The sequence below is a fragment of the Ixodes scapularis genome, unplaced genomic scaffold, assembly GCF_016920785.2.
Source record: "Ixodes scapularis isolate PalLabHiFi unplaced genomic scaffold, ASM1692078v2 PGA_scaffold3__209_contigs__length_174095766, whole genome shotgun sequence".
NCBI classification, from domain to species: Eukaryota; Metazoa; Arthropoda; class Arachnida; order Ixodida; family Ixodidae; genus Ixodes; species Ixodes scapularis.
This window is the reverse complement of record NW_024609868.1, coordinates 156039562-156056643: the sequence shown is the minus strand read 5'-3', so window position 1 is coordinate 156056643 and position 17082 is coordinate 156039562. Positions and strand designations below refer to the sequence as shown.

Below are 17082 nucleotides of genomic sequence, written 5' to 3'. Positions count from 1 at the left end.
TGGCAATTTAGTGACTCCTTGCACATGTGGCGTTACAACGAGGTTGGGTAGAAGCGAGCGTGGCGCAGTTACGAATCACGCTACGAGAGTTTTGGTTTTGAGACATTCTCAGCGCAAGCCTGCATGTGTGTGTACATGGTTAAAATGAAGGTAAATAACGCTGCGTTCTTGCTTTCTCTGGGAGTCACCGTTTTCTGCGCGAAAATAAATGCAACGGTTGCTGAGCCGTCACCAGAGGAAGTAGTAATATTATTGTAAATATGCATGTTTTTTTTCGATTTGAGTCACTTTACGGAAGCTTTGCATGATAATGTGCGTTCCATATTCGCAGCGTCTCGTTTTTAACGTTTGAAATGACAGTTTCTGGTATTGGGACACACACGAACGTTTAGGAAGATAGGGAGAGTAAGGAATGTCGGATGTGCGACGTCGAGCGTTATAGTTCTGTGTGTAGTTCTGTGCAGATACATGAAAATCGCGAAATAACATTAATTGAAAATATCAATATTATTTTGTTTTGAAACACATTACTTCTGAGCCAAAAAACAGAATTGTTACAATTGCGAACAGTGCTTTAATGTCACTGCCGGCGAATGTTTCAACTACCTTGTTGCATCACAGGAATGCTGAAATAAAAATCACTTCATCCAAAATGCACCGCATTATTTGTCACTTGCGCAGTGGACCGCGTGAATTACTGGTCGATCTTCTTTTCGTCGGGCAGAAAAAAATGAAGAGAACCACACTGGCTCAAAAACGCAATGTTGCCCTGTTGCCTACTCTACACCTCGCCGTAACCGCTGGCTGTACTACACTGGACGATGGTAACCGCACGACTGCCTGGCGTCCATTTGCAATCCATGGCCCCGTCTCGTTTTCGCGCGTGCGCCAACATTTGCCGAATTTTCGACGAATCTTTGCCAAACATTCATTCAAAAGTTCAGCATTTATAGTATATAAAAATATTTATATCAATCTATATTCCCCCCATGAGTATTTCTTTATTAATGCCAAATCATTAGCTGTCCCATCAACCGAACCGGCTTTATCTGAGTGAAGCCGGCGTTATCGTTGTGTATACTAGCGATAAACAGAACCCAAATTACATATGCAGCAGCTTAAAACGGCACCTAAATTCAACTGAGCGGAACGGGCCGTAAATTCCCATTAGCTGCGACGCGTCATGTGGCTCTGTAGCAATGGCCTCATCGTTGCTAAGGAGCCAGTCGAACTGTTGGCGGCGCGGCGTGAAGGGGGGACGCGGGTATTCGCTGGTCTGACGTTAGGCCTACCTTAAAACTTATCGTAAAGCTTTCAGGTCTAACGTCGTCAACCGGTACACGCAGATAGGGCGATGATGATGATGAGAGGACACGTGATTCCAGCACGTGCCGCGCCACGCTTCGCACTCCCGCCGCTGCCTCACCCAGCGGAGTCAGCAGTCACCAGCGAGCCAGGGATACTTTCGCATTCACAACTCGTATAAAGTGCTAGTGTAATGGATTTTTTTAGGATGCTTAGAGCCCGCACATTGAGTTACAGCCATGAATATACGGTAACAGAATCTATTTAGTGCGGGTTTGAGTTTGCAGCGTGGATAACATATTTGCGGGAATATATAGTTTACATAGAGTACCCTATGTTAGATTTTCCGTCTTAAGGAAAATCAGCCTGTATAGAATCCCACAACTCATATGCCTCTTGTGTATGAATGGGTTAATAGCGCAATACATGGCAAAGCGTTAAAAACAAAAAAGTCGAAAATAAAAAAGTTATCGAAAATAAAAATGAAAAATATTTACACGTGCAGTATCTCTTTTGTAGCTTTATTTTATTTTTCAATCGTAATTACAGGTATACCAGATCATATTAGTATAACGTATATAATGCAAGGTTCCTTTGTTTTTCTCTTGGGGAGCACGGCGCCATTTCGGTCAGCGGTGAAAGCGTTCAGGTTCAGACTTCTGCTTCCGGTGACGGGAAGTCAAAGTCACCAATATTTATGCATAGGCCTTCTGTGCTGTTGCCAAGAGGTGCACATTTGCAGCCGCCATTGCACTCGCTCCACGCTCCATCTGCACCCTTTGTACACTGAAAAATGAAGTAGAATCAGAGGCGCGATAGCTGTGAATATTCTTTTTTTCAATTATGTTCAAATTGTTATCTAAAGTAATAAATTATATCTAAACATTTCTATACATTTGCCTTTGGCATTGAAACAGGGAACATTTGTGTTATATGTCCAAGTCTAGTACAGTTCTAAAAAACACGAACGAGAATGATTTTATTTTGGTCCCTAGGAATAAATTATGGAAAGTAGTGTTCTCTAAGAAGTGGCTTGGAATGTTTGGTTTCAGTAGAATTACGAATATTTATAGCATATGACTGAAAAAACGACTTAAATATTTTTAAATATAGTATTTTTAAATTGTAGATTCTGTATATTTGAACACTGAAAAACCGTTTAAATATATAACTGTTCAAATTGTGAATTACGCACCATTATTAGAATACAGAACTATAATTATAAATTTCATTACACTCCACAAATTCAAATTGTAATTACCACTCTATCTTTGCAGAACTACTTATACCTCATGCAAAATATAGACAGTGTGCGTGTCGGCTATGTAGAAATATCGAATGTGAGAAACAACCTAAATTTAGTGCATAAATCAAATAAACAACAGATTTGATTAAACAAGAGTAAGTTAAGATTTCAGTAGTGCCCACATAAATAAAATATTTATCAAACTGCCAAAAAAACTGATATTATATTTAGATTAGAAAAAAACTGCATGAATCATAATTGTTTTCATGTACACCTAGAGGGATTTTTTGGTTCAAGCTCTAGATAACCAATAAAAGGCAATTTTAATATTATAATATGTAAATATTTAGACCTAATGCAGAACAAAAATTTAAAGATTAATATATTTATCGCGGAAAGAACAAAGCGAGTTCTGAACATCTCAACGAACACGCCTTCATTATATGGCAATGATTAAACCTCCCTTTGCTGCTTTATCCCAAGCATTCCGTGCAGTGCCTATGGTTTTATTAAAAGGAACACAACAGTCACAGGCAACTCCAACTTGCATTTTTGTTTCTTGCGCTGGCTTGGTTTACCCTAAAACAGACAGTACTTTTATCTAAGGAATGATTCCTAAAATATTTGCCGATAACAATTTTAATAACATGACACTTACTATCCGGTTGTTCATTTAATATGGAACCATTAGATTTACAAGTCGATGTATTTTCCATGAGTGAAATATTAGTGTAGGTTTTAGTTTCGATAATAATACTTCAATACTAACTCATTAAAGTAGTATTCCTTCAGCAAAAATATTTGGGTAATGTTACGCCATTTAAAAATTTCTGCCACGATGTTCCAGAAAGTTTTGGTAGTCCGTAGCAGGGACACAAAGGTGTTCACAATGTTGTAAATTAAAAGGTGCCCTCTAACAGCTATTTAAGTATTTCCATCTTATTATGCAACACCTTGTTCCAAGCTTATAATCTAAACATAAACACGATAGTGCCGGTGATGTAAAGTAATCGGAATGTCGTATATTGCTGCCATAAAACATACTAAAAGTATAAAATTTAGAAAATCTTGATTTTAGCTGAAATTTATGTATTGTAAGAGCACAATGTTCAGTTACGTATTTCATCAGTTATAAAGCTATCTTCAAACAACTCCACGAAGAAAAGTATTTGTTTACAATTATCTAAAAGTGATCTTACGTTTGTATCGCAAACTTCGACCTCAATGGAATTCAAAAAACTATAAGGGTCACTTGATTCTTCCGATCCAGCAGACGTTGAATGGAGACTGGAAAGATATAACACTTTTTAATCGTACAATAATCTGAGTCGAGATGCTTTAGTAAAATTTAAAACAAAAGGTGAAGTGTTTGGAAAATCACAGGGAGTAATAATCACGTCTCTTAGAACGTGAAAAACACTATAACATTTATCATTGCATGAGATAATAATACTTCGTTTAAGCAATTCAAGGTTTTTAAGTACTGGTACTCGTATTTTTTTTTTGGCTTGGTGATTTGTTTTATAGCAGATAGAGCAGCACTAATGCAGTCAGGTGGGTAATACGGCTAGGTGCACCTAATATAAGAGATTAATCGTCACGATAAGTCGCACATTTGCTAAAAAACAGTTTTAAATTAATTATTTAAAAATAAACTAATGTTTTATGTGGAACTTTTACTCTTCTTTTTCATTAAACTAAAGCTTTTAAATAGCAAGGAATTCCTTAGCGTCATCGAACCCCACTAATCGTTCGCTCACACTCGCGGAATCACAGGTGAATCCAGGAGGAAATTAATGTCGAGAAAGTGACTCGCCTCGCCGGCGACGGACTATTCGACCACGGTAGCAATCGGTCGGTGTCCGATTTTTCCCCCGCAGAGAATGTTTCCACGTCACCGCAGTCAATCGGAAAGCACGGAGGAAATGGCGTTTGCAGGCGTCACATGCTGGCAGAGTCGCCTAAGTCGTTGGGGTTGCCGCCGGAGTTGTCGGAGTTCCCAAGTTGTACAAAAGTCGCCGTCTCGCTGGTATCGTCGTGTCGGCAGAAAAGCTAGCCGAGACTAAATTATTCATCCCTCTTCGACATGCGTCACCTGAGCAACGATGTCAGTGTCCAGACGGATCTAAGAACAAAGACCGGGTTGGTGAAAATACAAGAATTAGAGAAAGAATAAAAGCACTTGGGGACAAGGAGAGACAGCACAGTTCTTTCATTTGAAAGAACTGTACCGTCTGTCCTTTTTCCTAAGTGTTTTTATTTTTTCTTTGATTCTTGCAGAAATATTTGTTCAATAAAATGAGCAATTGTATGGTACAAACGCAAGTTGTCTTAGCTTGCTCATTTCTTTTGTATTTCATTCTCGTGTCGCCCGGAGAATGCTGGGCAGCATCTCGGCACTGCGGGCTAGGGTTAAATTCGAGAGGAAGTTAACATCACTCAAGCCAAGGGCAGTCTTCCCTAATATCCACGAAAAGCCGCAGCCACGCGAACGCGACGGGTCAAACAAACGTGAACGGCGCCTTGTTTTTCCGCCCATTAAATTCGGTCGGCGGCAACAGTATTTTCCGCGTGTATGAACGCGGCCTAATTCAGCAAGTTTCATTAAGATCTGAAGCGCGTGCCAGGTGCGATTGCAGGTTAAAGTTACCAAACGAGTTGCAGGCTGAAGGCTGGAGGAGCAAAAAAAGGGATTATAGGCGCCCGGTAGTCTATTTATATAAAACTACAAGTTTACATTCACTAATCCGGAAAGTATTACCAAATTCCTAGTTCTTTCAACGACTGATCGTGACAATTGTTTTACTTTTTTTTTTCCTTTAGCAAAGAACGCACCTGCAGGAGCCGCGTTATTGCATCTCTCACTAGTAATATTAAACAAATACAAAATAAAAAAAAAACAGCTTGTGTAGTGTATGCACTGTTTGATGTGACTTTGAACTTGATTTCTAAAAAAGCGAGTTTTACGGATACATACTTACCTCTGCAGCTGCAAAGGTCGACGGAGTTACACGATTCAATAACTTTCATGGTAAGTTGGGGAACTAACTGTATTCACAAATTAACCTCTTGGTTTTAGTGGTTATGCTATCATTTCTTTATGGGATGCATTCAGAAGTAGAGGTTAAATCAAGTTATTCTACTGTGAAAATACCGACTGTCTTTGAGTAATTCATTGGTTTATTTTTACAATTTGGTTTCGCAAATTCAAAATATGTATCTAGAAAAAGAACCGAAATCCTATCTAAAATCACCCGTGCAAGAAGGACGTACGATTTTCAGTGGCTTTCTGATTATATCGGCGGAACGTTGTTGATTTGAGCCTTCGCTTAGGGATGTATCCAAGGTACTGAGGAATAACGACGACTCCAACACGTCTACGTCACATTTATGCATTGTTAAGAACGGAATTTTCCGCCCCCTTTATACGTAAACGTTCAGAATTAGGCATGAAAGTGCGAAAGGTAACCGATGAGCACCTTAGGCCAGTTGAAAGAAGAATTATTAAAGATATTCATTTTTTAGTGACAGCTAAATTATCATGATGTTGCTTCACCCGAGTCCGATATATGCGTGGCGCGTATGGCGCCCGTGTGACTTACGACGCATTTGTATTCTTTCTTTTTTCAATTATACTCAAACACATTATTATATACGTTCGATCATAATTATCGCTCTTATGAATGTATTAATTGATGTCAATGATTGTCATAATTACGATACAACATTTCTATATTCCCAACGCTGGAACGCAAGTTTGTTTTCAGAATCTATTCTTTTAAAAAAATGAATTAGATACGATTCCTTACTATACACTCTCGATTACATTAAGAGCTACGAACACCTTGCTGAATATTTCTCATTTTATATGTTGTATACTACGCCATTTTTAATGTTCTAAAAGAATCAGTCTCAACACTGGGTTAAATATCTTCATCTTGAAGTATTCAACGTCATATTTTCGATTATATTTTAAAGTAAGCATAAGCTATTGTTAAACAGGCTATTTATGTATTATTCCAGATAAAACTGTTCTATTCATATATTTCACTTCTATTAATATTTATGTGTTTATTTTGCTGACTTCACCAATGTAACTAGACTGATTCAATACCATGGGATATTTGTTTATAAAAAAATCTAATGAAGCAGACTGCGATTTGTTGGTAGTTTCGTATCACTAGGAAAATCTATAAATATAGCTATTCACGATAAACATGTGTTGATCCCTGAGGGTTTAAGAGATAAACAATGATCATTTTATTTATAATGCCCGTACATTGTCTGACAATATTTGTGGACGGCAAATTCACTACAGGGCTCTTTAAACCTTTAAACACAGTTTTGTAGCATTCAATATTTTTTCATCAATAAAATTTCGCAAAGGTTGAAAATCAAAATTGTCTGCTGTATGTAATTTGCAGGAAAACTGCCAATGCCCCAAAATATAGAAAACTTAGATCCTGCAAAAAGCTTCGAAAGGCTTCACAGAATGAGGATAATTGCTCTATCACAAATTCGCTTAGGAAAAGATATTGGCGGAGCATGCTGCGACCAAACCCGAGGAAGCGCAAATAGAAATGTACTCTTGAGGAAAATTCGATACCCGGTTGACTTTAAAATAAAAAAGGTATTAATTCATTATTTTTATTTATCGCGCTCTACTTTATTGCGGAGGTAACAAAAATTAACAAATAAACCCCACCTATAGCACAACCCAGAGTCGATATTAACTAAAAAAATCAACAGTGTGACATTCATATCAAAATTGAATCAAAATCTTAAATACAACAAACTTTAAAAATGTCAGTGTATTTTTCGACAACTACGAATAGCGCAATCTCGTTGGTTCAACAAGGTGTATGAAGGGATTAAGCTTTACCGTTGGCAACTGGTATGACATCGCCGTTATTGTAATATTTGAGCGAGAAGCGAAGGCCAAATTGGATAAAAAGGGACTCACTTTATAATAAATAAAATGACAAGAAAGACGGTCATTTGAAGAAAGGTAATAACGTTAAACGCCATCGTAGTACCTTTGACAGTAATTGGAATGAATATACGACGATGTGTGCTCCTTTTATACCTGCGGGAAAGAGAGGCGGGATGCAGGGGGTCTTCAAGACCGCCTCAGTATTGCGTCAGAATTGCATTGTAAACGGTAAGCAAAAACATCTGCGGGGTTTGGGTGCACTCTTGGCGTGAACCTCCACGTGCAAAGTGCATTCACCTTCTTTAGCTTTGTAGGATGAAAGCATTTTTGAGCATGGAAGTTGGGGCAATACAATGTTAGACAAAATATGCGACGAATAAAATATCCAAAAGTGAAAAAAGCCTCCTTTATCATAATATTAACGACCACGTTGGGAATATAAAAACAAAACATTGTGTATTTTTTCTGCTGCTACACTTGCGCTATTATAGAGAAGTTGGCGGTAACGGCCTTCGGAACTTTTCAAATTAATTCAAAAGAATAATATTAGGGAAAAGATTTGTGAATAAAAAAATAAAATTAACTTAACCTATACTGAATTGGCTGTGTTTTAGGGGATATAATTCAGTTTATTATTGAGCGTATGTAACACTTGGTTTTATCTTTCGTCTTATTCAATCAAGTGTATCAACCGGAGTCGGCTACCTTAAAGTCTTTGTCGGCTCCGGCAAAATAAACCGGAAATATATAGAGGTAATGAGCTCCGATAACTTGCTTAACGAAACCTGAACACACTTTTTTTTTCGTTTTTATGTCAACCATCACTGACTAACCAAAACGTTTGCGGCTAGCCAATGCGACCAAATATGTGTAAGACCTAAAAATGGGCCTAACAAGAGTTATCTCGGATGTCTCAATGTGTGAGGATAGGACAGTCACTCTCCAAAAAGCGTAGAAAATCTTGCGGAAATTGTATCAATGCAGTAGGAATAAATTCGACTTCGTTACATATTTTCTGTGAGGTGAGTTCACTGCTGCAATAGAGCTATGTGAATGCGAGTTTATCAAATATTTGCCCTGAATGAATTATGTCTTAAGTAAATTGACTTAACCAAAATTGTAGTAATCATCTTTGTATTGCGCTCACTTATGTGAATCAAACAATAATAGTGAGAGGATATCCGGAATATATTACTCAGCGGCATTTTGACAGACCACCTACTCAATTGGACATTGATCGTTATAAATGAAGAATTTCACACATCTAAAGAATCAGAGTTGTCACCAAATTTCTTCAAGAAAAAAAAGGAAAGTATGTAATGTTTACGGCGTGTGCGCCTATATTCCCCTAAGAAATGAAAGCTGCGTGAGCCTCTGCATTCAATATTTTTTTGAAGAATAGTTGACTTCATACTTTTGTTTTGCTTAGTATCCATTCATACAAACTTGCAAAACCGGCCTTAACATAGCGATAGAACCCAGCCGTAATGAGGGCAAATGAATATTGTGCGTTTTGAAGTTAAATGCCACGATGCAACCGTGATGGACCTAAAGCGAAATAAACTACAATTCTCCTTATATTTATTTCCGCACACCCATAAATTTAGTATGTTATCTTACTAAAAAAGTGTAAGAATCTATAGTTCTCCTTATATTTTCGTTTTTTTTTTGCTAACCCATTAATTTATCAGATTGTTTTATTAAAAAAAATTAAGAAAAATGCGGTACTGTAAGGGACTTTATTTTAGCGAGCACCATTTTATTAGGAATTGCAAGACTGTAAAAATAGCACCAAAACGTTTGACGTCTCTCCCAATCTAGAAATGTTGGGCCCCTGAAAGATTGGGGAACCCCACACTCAGCAAAGTTCTACAATTATGGAGCCTTCCAAAATTAAGTTGTTAAACGTATTAATATATAAAATATTGTCACGAATGACAAGTGATGAGGCGATAATAACTGAAGAAACTAAACGTTTAATGGGGCGAACTTGTGCCCAAAAATAAAAGGAGAAAGAAAGATAACAACAGAGCGTCGCGGGCGTCGAAGGCGGAGAAGCAGCAGGATCGAACGCTGAGGCGAAACTGACCATGGCTCACCACGCAAAACCCCTTATGAACACGCGTGGGCTTCTGGAATAATCGGCGTAGAAAGTTCCCGCGTAGAACATTAGGACCTCGAACAAGCAACAGGATTGGCGAATTTTCCGGGACACTAAATTGCAGGAATAAAGAAAATACACGTCGCTCCCAGGAATCAAACCCTGGCTACTTTGCCAGCTGCGCACGCGTCAATATTACCGCGCGCAGGTGGCCAAGTAGCCAGGGTTTAATTCCTGGGAGCGACGTGTATTTTCTTTATTCCTGCAATTTAGTGTCCCGGAAAATTCGCCAATCCTGTTGCTTGTTCGAGGTCCTAATGTTCTACGCGGGAACTTTCTACGCCGATTATTCCAGAAGCCCACGCATGTGCATAACGGGTTCCGCGTGGCCAGCCGCAGTCAGTCTCGCTCCAGCGCCCGATCCTGCAGTTTCGCCGACATCGACGCCTGTGACGCTCTCTTGCTTTCTTTTGTTTCCTTTTTTTATTAATTTGGGCACAAGTTCGCCCCATTAAAAGTTTAGTTTACTTCAGTTTTCGTCGCCTCATCACTTGTCATTCGTGACATTTTGGTGCAGGTGCTGGGTACCATCCTATGCCCGTAAAGCGTACTCCTACGAAGACACCCCGCCCGAGTGAGGTGCTCAGCCCCGGAAGGCTACCGTTCGCCAAAGACGCTGAAGCCCGAAGAAGCCGTCGGCCCAGAGGTCAGTCCCCCGAGTCAGGTCTCTTGCCTGAGAACCGGCGCAAGAAAATACCGACCATGACCACCGCACCCGTCGTCATCCTGCCCTTCACTCCCCGCACTCCGACGCCCTTTCACGGCGAAGCCTACGAGGATGTCAAAGACTGGCTGCAGCGTTACGAACGTGTAGCTCGCCACAATGGATGGACGGATGACCAGCGCCTCCAGAACCTGCAATTTTCGCTGGAGGGTACTGCAAGGCATTGGTTCGAGAATCACGAGGCTTCGCTTACGTCGTGAGACATCTGTGTGGCCGAGTTTCAGCGGACGTTCGCCACCCTACACCGACGGGAGTGGGCAGAAGGTGTCCTCCAGATTCGAACGCAGGGCCCCGACGAAAGCTTCACAAGCTTCGTAGAAGATGTCCTCCGCCTTAGCGCCCGTGCCGACCCACGAGCCACAGAAGAAAATAAGCTGTGGGTCCTCATGCGCGGGGTGAGAGACGACATTTTTTGAGGCCTCGTGCGCAACCCGCCGGGCACCGTCGAGGCCTTCGTCACCGAGGCGACAAACATCGAGCGCGCCCTCCAAGCGCGCGCTTCCCACTACCAGCGACATCCAAGTGTCGCTGCAACCGCGCTGTTTAGCGGCAAAAACGCTTCAGGTACGGACATTCGCGAAATTATCCGGGAGGTCGTCCGGGAGGAACTCCGTCAGTTGCTGCCAGCCGCAAGTCGTCCAGCGACACTCTCCGTCGCCAAGGCTGCGCGCGAGGAAGTACAACGGGCGGTCCACCCAGAAGTTCCGATCAACACGACGACGTCAGAGGAGCCGACTTTGAGTTACGCCGCTATGGCTCGACGACCGCCGCAAGCTAACCACCAGGCCACGGCGCCCCCCCCCCCTCCCCCCCCCCCCCCTTGACGAGACCCTCCAATGCCACAGTATCCTCGACGCCGGGAAGGACAAGTCCAGGACGTCCGCCTGGATGAACCCTCGCCGAGGAAGACCGACGTGTGGCGAACGGCCGGCCGACGCCCGCTCTGAAACCACTGCGGGGAAGCCGACCATGTGTACCGCCGATGCCCATACCGACGACTCGGGCTGCGTGGATTCCACCCAAGCGACCCGCGCCCCCGGTATGGTGAACGCCCTCGGGAGATCGACGAGTACCTGCGACGACCCCAGTCCCCCGAGCCTGCGTCCCGCCGAGAGTTCCGGTCGCCTTCGCCGCGACGTCCAGCTTCGCCGATGCACCGACCCCGACGTGAAAGCCTGTCGCATCTCGCTCCTCGCCGGGGAAACTAGGCGCATCAACCCCTGGAGGTGAAGTTGCCGAAGACGACCGACGTAAAGAGCCTCCAAGAACGACCGGAGCGCTCCCACTCTCCCGACGCTACTCATCACAACGACGCTCCTGCATCTGTGTCAACAACCTAAACGTTGTTATCGACGACCTCGACGGGTCGGCACTCGTGGACACCGGAGCAGACTACTCAGTCTTGAGTGGGAGGCTCTCACGCCGCCTTCGAAAAGTCATGACGCCGTGGAATGGATCACAAATAGGAACCGCCAGAGGACACCTCATTACACCAGTCGGGAGATGCACTGCTCGCCTCCGGATCCGTGGTGAGACGTGCCCTGTGAAGTTCGTCGATCTGCAAGACTGTTCGAGGGACGTTATCCTCGGAATGGACTTCCTCTGCGAGTATGGCGCCGTCATAGACCTCGGAGCAAACCGGCTAACTCTACGAAAGCCTGTTTCCCCACCGGAGGAACCCAAAGCGACGTCATCCGCGGTCCGAGTCCTGGCAAGTCACGTGAACTTACCGCCGCGGTCGAGTCTTTTCGTGCCTGTCGGGATCACCGAAGCTTTCTACGGCAAAGTTTTGCTAGAGTGGAGCCTCCAGTTGCTTCTAGAAAGAGGAATAGGCGTCGTAAGAGGCGTAGCTGAACTTCAGGATGGCCGCACTGTGGTCCTCATGAGGAACTTCCGAAACGAAGCGCAACACCTGACGAAAGGTGCAGCCGTTGGCCACGTCGAGGAACTCCGAAACTCCGCCAAACTCGCCGCCATTACTGAAGAATCCTCACCACCTCAGCAAGACAGTACGTCGTCAGCGCAGCTCGACATCAACGCTAAGCTTCCGGGCCCGAAACGATGTCAGCTGATTAACCTCCTCGTCGAATACCGCGACTGCTTTGCGACGTCGTCGAAGGTGCGCCACACCGCCGTTGCGAAGCACCGCATCGTTACTGGGGACGACGCGCGCCGTGCGCATCGATCTCCATACAAAGTCTCCGTTAAAGAAAGGCAGGTGATCTAGGAGCAAGTTCAAGAGATGCTGAACGACGACATAATTCAACCTTCCAGTTGTCCTCGGGCCTTTCCAGTCGTACTGGTTAAGAAGAAAGACGGGACGCTTAGGTTCTGCGTGGACTACCGGCAGCTGAACGCAGTGGGGAAGAAAGACGTCTATCCACTTCCACGCCTCGACGACACGTTAGACCGGCTGCGCCATTCTCGATACTTTTCATCGATGGACCTGAAGAACGGCTACTGGCAGATCGAAGTCGACGAACGGGTCGGAGAGATTGGAGTGTCATGGGAAGTCTTGGGAAAATCTAGCGGGAAAACTGGATTGTTGTATACTGACATCATTGCATGTGACGTCACTATATCCTACTAAATTTACCTTGAAAACTGGATTGGTCATTATATCATGTGCCGTTAGTTTTCACACTATGTGTAGCGGAGAAATTAAATTGGTATATAATTATGTAAAGTCAGTTTCTACACTTATTGCATAGGTAACATGACGTTGAGTTTCGTCAAGTCAAATTCCCACTAAAAATACAAGCACGAACGAACGGCCAGGCACAATTTTGAGATTGGCCACTACGGAAGAAAAAAAAAAAGAAATGTTTCAAATACAATCAGTTATATATCGGTGCCTGTTTAATCATACCAGAAACAAATTTTTAACCACGTTTTGCAGTATAACCAAACTGCCCATCGCTTCTATCAGACTTATCGTCGCCCTAGTCAAAATGCTTACAGGTATCAGCACGGCGGTATACGGACCTGCTTATTCCGCATAGCGGCGTTGTGGACCGGCTTGAACCTGCTCAGAGGTTTGGTCAAACTGCTCGCCAGCTCAGTTAATTTGTTTACAGGTTTGATTATGGCGGTATGCAGACTTGTTGACACTGTGTAGCTTCGAGGCAGATTGGAATGAAGGGGCGAGAAAGACAGAGAAAGTGCGCCTGTCCTGGTCTTCCAGATGTTCAAGGTTGGCTGGGCTTGGCAGCGCCGAGCAAGTTTTCGGGAAGGGAAATGAAAAGCAGTTGCTGGATAGAAGAACCAAATAGATGATGTACGCGGTTGACGGTGAGCGAGCAGTGGCCGAATGACGAGCACCCGGGCGACAAAATGAAGGAAAGCAACGTGGACGCACCGCTAGCTACGAAACAGCAGCGGCATTCTGAGCGTTCCTCGGCCGCGTCGTAGAGGCAGACATGTACAATTCACAAAAAAAAAAAATAATAAGTTTAGTTTTGAGCATTGGCTTCAAAAATGATCTGAGTAGAATTGACAATACTTCAATGGAAAATATTTGAACAAATTTTAATTATCACAATAAGTACCAAACGACATTCGAAGTTTTTTTTTAATATTTTTATGGTAACAACGAAGTAAATAATTCTCATCTGCTAGCAAACTTCTGCTAGCCAAATATAAAGCGACATCTGTTTTTACTAAGATTATTTAATAGATCCCTCAAGTTGCGCGTGCCTAATTGTACTTGCCCTTTTTTTGTTTTCTGGTCAATTTTGCTTTGAGGTTTAGAACTGCATGAGCTCCGTTTGGTAGAGATTGTTTGCTTCTTTACAATGTTCCCTAAAGAACACCTAAAAGTACTTGAAGTAAAGTGCAAAGTAAATGAAAGGACATGTAATTTAGATAAAGTAGTCAGTAGACCGGGTGCCAGGTACTTGAAAGAGTAATGTGCTATAAATATAATGCAAATTCAAGTAAAATACAATAACTTTCTAACACAATATTTTATGATGCCCTTTCATTCACTAGACAGCTTTTTTAACCGATTTGCAGTGCTCTAGACTTCATAGGAGGTGCATCACTTTATTTTTTATGAATTGGCGGCAAATACTTAACCCAGTAAACCTATAACACTTATTTGTATTGGTGTTATAGTCGCCATTACTTTACTCAGATGAAAAAACCAGACGACGTTTCTCAGACGATAGCGAGTTTTCACATGACAATATGCCTTCCTTTCTTTTCTCTTTTTGCTTTAAAAGTCGGAGAACGTGTTTTGAAGGCGGGAGTTGTACATTTCTCCGAAAGTACAAGAAAAAATGCTTTAGTAAGGTACACTTACATGTTCAGGGAATGTGCTTCAAGTAAAGTAGTTTTCTATAAGTGCTCGAAGTAGTACCAAGTACCATGTCATTAAAGTACTTCCCAAAACTGATAGTATTTTTTATGTTTACGTAAAAGCGTTGGGAAAATCACTCAGGGTTCTCGAAATACTTCTCCTACACTATGAATATCTAAGTTCCCAAGCATCGATTCTAAGAAGTTGAAGACCTGCATATTCTGAGTTTTGAGAAGAAATGCAACGCAAAGGGGTCAGCTTTGCAATGCCCATTATTACGGAATTCTTCCAGTATAACTCAAACTAAGGGAGCACCACATGAACTCCAGAGCGGGTGCTGCATTTTGTAGCATTTTTGGAATGAGGATTCATAGTTTGCACCACCTGCACTGGGTGAGTTGCCATACGTTGGGAAGAAGCAGAAACAATCCCTTTCTTCAGATGCGTCAAGTCTCCTGGATCTTCGAGACACAAAGAACCGCGAGTCTTCGGCGCTCATCCCGCAGTTATTGGTCCTTGCTTGTGACGTGCCTTACCGCTCACCACGCCTCGCAGCAGGGTTGTCGCAGAGAAGGGAACCTGGTCTTAAAATTACTACTCGCGTTGCTTTTGTTAATTGCATTGTTTATTTGAGCGGGTATCAGCGTGTACCGTTGGTGCTTGTGCTCTATTAAATATTCTAGCGTGAGTCTATGTGTACAGGAAGTCAGTCATTTACCCCAGTGACTTTCTCGAGGACCTCACCCCAATTTCGGGCTCCGTTTCGGACTTCTACGCCCCAACACACCGGACGCCGAGCTAAGCGTAACCGCAGGGGCCCTGTGCAGAGGGTAACCAGAAATTCTTACCAGGGGTCGTACATGTAAGGGTATATTAAAGGATGGTTTCTTTCAGTAAGTTGGCTCGAGCGCGTCCTCTAGACGCGACCATATAACAGTGATGGTCGCGTCCCGGAGACGAGACCATAAAGGCGGCGCGGTGGGAATGGACGTGGCAGATTTGAATGCAGCCGACTGTCAGCGTCTGTCTATGCGCGCTAACAAAGTGCCTGAAAAAAAAAAAAAAAAAAAAAACAGTTACTACTCAAACTTTTACAAATGGCACCCTCAGCGATCTTGAGAGACGCTGAAGTTCGTGTCGCACCCCGCATACATCATTCGGGGGACAGTCTTTCTTCATATTCGAACGCGAGTCACCGCGAGATCCCTGCACCGAATACCGCATGACAATGAATTCAACGAAAAACTTGGCTCCCGGTGTTTGAAACAAGGACGTTGCGGCGACTCGTGTTTCTACTGTCTGTTGTACGATGCATGAGCAGTGTGACCCCGGCTTAAGAGTGATCGAGGTCCCTTCAGCAGCCCTGCCTAAATGCGCCTTCATGAGCAAAAGTAGCGCAAGGGGCGTCGATGCACGAGGCGCGTGCAACGTGCAGTTCTTGACAACATCAGGGCGGCACAGCGCAGCACGAATCTATATTACAGTGTATCTAGTACAGTGTAGCTATATTTCAGGCACATGTTCTTCCCAGAAGTGTCGCGCGGCACGTGTCTCAATGATTTCCACAACAATGAAGGACGCCCCTTTTCCCAGGATAGAGGGGCTTTAGCCCTTGCAGGTCGCTAAACTCGTTGAGCAATAGATTCTTTGCTTTTTGGCTATAGCGGGGGGAGTGACAGAAAGAACGCCGCGAAGTTTCCTACTCCCTCATATTCGAAGGCGCTCTATAACTTCGCAACTTCTGACGTTAGAGGGACGAAGAGCAATAAACTTTCAGTTCTAAGTCAGCGCCCTGTCTGTGTGTTTCTTCGACCCCGTCCTATGTCTTTTTTTCTGCTTCTGGGTGAAGTGCTAAGACTATTCATTGCTACGTTTCGGTACTTGTGAACCCCATTATATTATTTCAGTTTCTATTTAAATCGTCATTTTACTTTAAACTCCCGTTGTTTCAAAACTTTTGTTGCGTCCTCTTTATTGACAAGACCTCACCGCGGTGTCGGCCGGTCGTCTCGTCAGCAGTTCTTTCTTTCTTTTCTGTTAATAGTTAGTGACCCACAAACCTGTGCGCGTATGACGGCTTACGACATTCGGTGCCGCCGCTGACTGATTCACACCACGGAGCGTTCTAATCAAAAATAAGCATCTGCAGGTTTTCGCACTTTATGACCCTCTGGGAATTTCCTAAAACTATTTGCATATATCAATAAATCTCTTGCCCCCCCCCCCCCCCCCTCTGACCCAGTCACAGATCATGACTTCTCTGATCGCGGATGAGGCGTCGCAAGAGATCCTGCTGGAGCGACTTGAGTAGCGCCCGAGCGCACACTTGGCTATTGTCTTAGGTAGAGTAAGCTGAACCGCTAACCCTACCTAAATCCCCTCTAACTCAAACTTGATATCCACTCATTCGCCA

General features: G+C 43.2%; 1 protein-coding gene across 1 annotated transcript; it reads right to left on the bottom strand.

Moving 5' to 3' along the window:
* Window positions 1-1956: 1956 nt before the first annotated feature.
* Window positions 1957-7579, bottom strand: LOC120840292 (evasin P1074-like). The gene is made up of 3 exons (XM_040210742.1): window positions 7515-7579; window positions 3751-3838; window positions 1957-2091 (listed from the first exon to the last, which is right to left on the bottom strand). Exons 1-3 carry the CDS (start codon window positions 7577-7579, stop codon window positions 1957-1959), a joined length of 288 nt encoding a protein of 95 aa, XP_040066676.1.
* Between the last annotated feature and the right edge of the window lie 9503 nt (window positions 7580-17082).